Raw genomic sequence first — 4,209 nt, 5'->3', positions numbered from 1 at the left:
CTAGATGCTATTCTACATCCATTTGAATTCGAAAAACACACAACGGAGCACAACAAAGAAATCATTTTGGGTATTGGGAATCTTGACAAAATCATACCGAAGAAGCGTAAACGATGCCTGCTTTGTTGAATATGGATTTAGATACAGAACGGGATACTGAGTGACGCTGTTGTATCACCACATTTCCATTCAGAGGCCCGATCTCTCCCTCTCTCTTTCTTTCTCTATCTCTCTCTTTCTCTTTCTCTCTCTCTTGTTGTCCTGCTCACGATGGATCATATTATTGTGACATGGCACGGTAGACAATTATTCTTCATGAAGTTTGATCCTTGACTACAGCTGATCCTGAAGACCAGAAGATCCTGATCTTTGAACTCTCCTCCATTTTTACACCCGATCTCCGACAGGTCCTGCTTTACCTCATCCAGCCAGCGAACATACTGTGCTTCCCTGCGCCTGTGCCAAACTGGGAGCCGTTGAGGATCATCTTCTTTGTGGGGCATAAGTCCGCCATCCTCACAACATGCGGTGTTGAAATCTTCTGGATCTCATCAGATGGTAATAGCCCGTAGTATGTACGGCTTCCTTGTATAAGCATCACAGGGTTTCGCTACTGGTGTTGTTGTTATGCTAACTCTGTTGTTATCCGAAGGTACTGTGGTGGATTGCTTATAGCAATGTCTTAGTTGTAATCAAGTAGCCATTGGTTACAGCAACCGTGGTTACACTGAATACCGAATAAATGTAGTTAGTCTTAGTTCACTCTTAGAACGGTTTACATCGTCTTTCAATCGCTCCTACATTGGTGACCCCGACGTGATCTCCGGATTGTTATTAGTTCTCCTAATTTGAAAATTTGTGAACGAACATGTCTACCGAAAACGTTACTAACGAAGAAACTTCCCCTGCTACTGCAGCCGTTTCGGTTAAACTTCCGGAATTCTGGAAGAACGATCCATCGTTGTGGTTTTCGCAAGCTGAAATTCAGTTTTTGTTGGCCGGCGTTCATAAGGATGAAACAAATTTTTATCATATTGTCGCTAAACTCGAACAATCCGTGCTTTGTCATATCGCCGATTATGTAAAACAGCCTCCTGCGACAGGAAAATATGAAGCCGTTAAGCAGCGCCTCATCTCTCGATTCGAGCTCACGGAACAAGCCAAAATGGATCAGCTACTTGGATCGTACGATTTTGGAGACCTTCGTCCTACGCATCTTTTAACGAAGATGCAGGAACTTGCTGCCGGATTGAATGTGAATGATTCCTTGTTAAAAAGACTATTTCTGCAAAAACTTCCAGCTAATATACGTGCAATACTTAGCATCCACGATGGAAGTCTTTCGAAGCTGGCGGAGATGGCAGATAAAATGATAGAAATGGCTCCTCAAACATCAGTTATCCATGCTTCTGTGCAAAAAGAAACGACGGAAAATTTAGCAGAAGAAGTTGCTGCCATGAAAGTAGAGCTACGCCAAATGAAAGCACGGCAACCTGAGCGCGGTCGATTGCGTTCCACTTCTCAAAATCGTACCAATGAAAACATCTGTTGGTATCACCGGAAGTATGGAAATCGAGCTACGCGATGTCGAAGCCCTTGTCAGTATCATCAGTCAAAAAACTAGATTTCCGCCCATCCGAAATCGGCGAGGTGGGCGGATTAAGAATTAGTCGCCGTCTGCAAATCTTCGACAACTCTTCTAGTATTCGGTTCTCAATCGACACGGGATTATTAAGGGATTATCGATCGGATGTATCGATAATACCTGCATCCAAGATAGAGAAGACTCGACAACCATCGCCGTTTTTACTCCATGCAGCAAACGGAACGAAAATACGAACGTATGGGAGCAAGTTTGTTTCAGTGGATCTCGGACTACGCCGAAAGTTTTCGTGGAATTTTTTGCAAGCCGACGTTACTTCTGCAATTATTGGTGCCGATTTCCTCGCGCATTTTGGTCTTCTTGTAGATCTTGGAAACAGAAGACTTATTGATGGTGGTACGAAATTACACACTGTTTGTGGATTATCGAAATCTTCGGTTTACGGTGTAACAACTATAGCAAAAGATCATCCTTTTCGAGACTTGCTGGTCGAATTTCGAGAAATCACCGCCCCGCCGACAATGCGCACTGAGGTAAGACATAATGTAACCCATCATATTCAAACCACTGGACCTCCAGTTGCTTCCAAACCTCGTAGAATGCCGCCAGACAAACTCCAAGCCGCTTAAAAAGAATTTGAGACCATGATGGAGCTCGGGATTTGTCGCCCTTCCAAAAGCAGTTGGGCAAGTCCACTTCATTGCGTACCGAAAAAGAATGGTCAATGGCGCTTTGTCGGAGATTACAGGAGTTTAAACCGGATGACTGTGCCAGATCGTTATCCTGTGCCACATATTCACGATTTGCTAAACAATTTCTTAGGTAAGAATTGTTTTACCACTCTAGATTTGGTACGAGCATATCATTTTGTTCCGGTCGAGGAAAGCGACGTTCCAAAGACTGCTGTAATCACTCCGTTCGGGCTCTTTGAATTTACCAAGATGCAATTTGGATTATGCAACGCGAGCCAGACATTTCAGCGCTTTATGCATCATGTCTTCGGTGATTTGGATTTTGTGGTGGTGTTTGTCGATGATATATGCATTGCATCGTCTAATGAGGAGGAACACCTATCGCACGTGCGAACTGTCTTTGAGCGTCTCAAATCAAACGGCTTGGTACTGAACTTGGACAAATGCAAGTTTGTCCAAACAGAAGTTAACTTTTTGGGGTATCACATCAATGCATCTGGTATCAAACCTCAAGCTAATCGCGTTCAAGCCGTTGTTGATTACAGTCGTCCGATTACGGTGAAGGATCTTCGACGATTTTTGGCATTGCTGAATGGTTACAAACGCTTCATCCGGAATGCTGTCTCATTGCAACAACCATTGCAAGCACTCATTATTGGGAATCGAAAAAACGATACAAGAAAACTTCAGTGGACGATCGAAGCAGACGAAGCTTTCGTGAAATGCAAGGGAAGTTTAGCAAACGCAGCTTTATTGTCCTATCCTGACTCGTCAAAACGAATGGGACTGATGATTGATGCTTCGGATACAGCGGCAGGAGCTACTCTACAACAAAATGTCGCTGGCGCATGGCAACCGCTGGGGTTCTTCTCGCAGAAATTTTCCCCTTCACAGAAAAAGTATTCTGTCTTCGGTCGCGAGTTAACAGCCATGAAATTAGCGGTGCAGTATTTTCGACATCTAGTGGAAGGGAGAGAATTCACTATTTATACTGATCATCGTCCGCTCACGTATGCTCTGAATTCTAATTCAAATCATCTTCCTCATGAAGAACGATATTTGCAGTACATTTCGAGTTTCACAAAAGATATTCGGCACATTAGTGGCAAAGACAATTCTGCTGCAGACGCATTATCCAGAGTCAACACCATCTCAGCTCCTTCAACAGTGGATTTTGAATTATTATCGAAAGCGCAGCATGACGATCCAGAACTACAGAAGCTACTTGCTGATCGAACTACATCAATGAACTTGCAGTTAAGATCATCTGTTTCAACTAATCAATTGCTGTATTGTGATGTGTCGGATAATGTACATGTCAGACCGTATGTACCAGAGAAGTTACGGTTAGAAGTTCTTCGCAACATCCATTGCCTTTCTCATCCCGGTGTTCGAGCAACGAGAAAAATGGTTGCGCGAAGGTTTGTTTGGCCCTCAATGAATCGAGACGTCGCCCGCTTCGTCAGATCTTGTATTGATTGTCAACGATCGAAAATCCATCGGCATACATCTGCGGCGCTCAACGAATTCGAGCTTCCAAAAAGTCGTTTCCGCCATGTTCATATCGATTTGGTTGGACCACTTCCGACGTCGAACGGAAAGCGGTATTTATTAACGATGATCGACCGTATTCGTACTACAGCGTATCATCCCGAAGCTAACGGTCTTATCGAGCGTTTTTATCGAACGTTAAAAACTTCGCTCACTTGTGTCGATTCGAAACGTTGGTGCGATAAACTGCCGTTGGTCCTGCTCGGTTTGCGAACTGTTATCAGGGAAGATATCGATTGTTCTGTTGCCGAGATGACATACGGACAGCCACTACGAATTCCTGGCGATTTTTTGGAACCCTCGAAGACGGAAATATGTCGCTCAGAGTTTGCCAAACTGCTTTGCCGGACCATGCAACAAATT

At 44.0% G+C, this 4,209-nt stretch overlaps 1 protein-coding gene across 1 annotated transcript; it reads left to right on the top strand.

Moving 5' to 3' along the window:
• The first annotated feature begins 712 nt into the window (after positions 1-712).
• LOC121590605 lies at positions 713-3,915 on the top strand. Its single transcript, XM_041910417.1, has 2 exons — positions 713-2,136; positions 3,347-3,915. The coding sequence occupies exons 1-2, from the start codon at positions 1,585-1,587 to the stop codon at positions 3,542-3,544; spliced, it is 750 nt and encodes a 249-aa protein (XP_041766351.1). The 5' UTR covers positions 713-1,584; the 3' UTR covers positions 3,545-3,915.
• The last annotated feature ends 294 nt before the right edge of the window (positions 3,916-4,209 follow it).

Source organism: Anopheles merus, chromosome 2R (genome assembly GCF_017562075.2).
Source record: "Anopheles merus strain MAF chromosome 2R, AmerM5.1, whole genome shotgun sequence".
Classification (NCBI taxonomy): domain Eukaryota; kingdom Metazoa; phylum Arthropoda; class Insecta; order Diptera; family Culicidae; genus Anopheles; species Anopheles merus.
Note: the sequence above shows the minus strand (reverse complement) of the source record. Positions and strands in the feature narration are given on the sequence as shown.

Coding starts and splice junctions, on each gene's coding strand:
- LOC121590605 (XM_041910417.1), top strand. CDS start 1,585: ATGTCGAAGCCCTTGTCAGTATCATCAGTCAAAAAACTAGATTTCCGC. Junction 2,137..3,346: donor CGCCGACAATGCGCACTGAG/GTAAGACATAAT, acceptor TTCCTCATGAAG/AACGATATTTGCAGTACATT.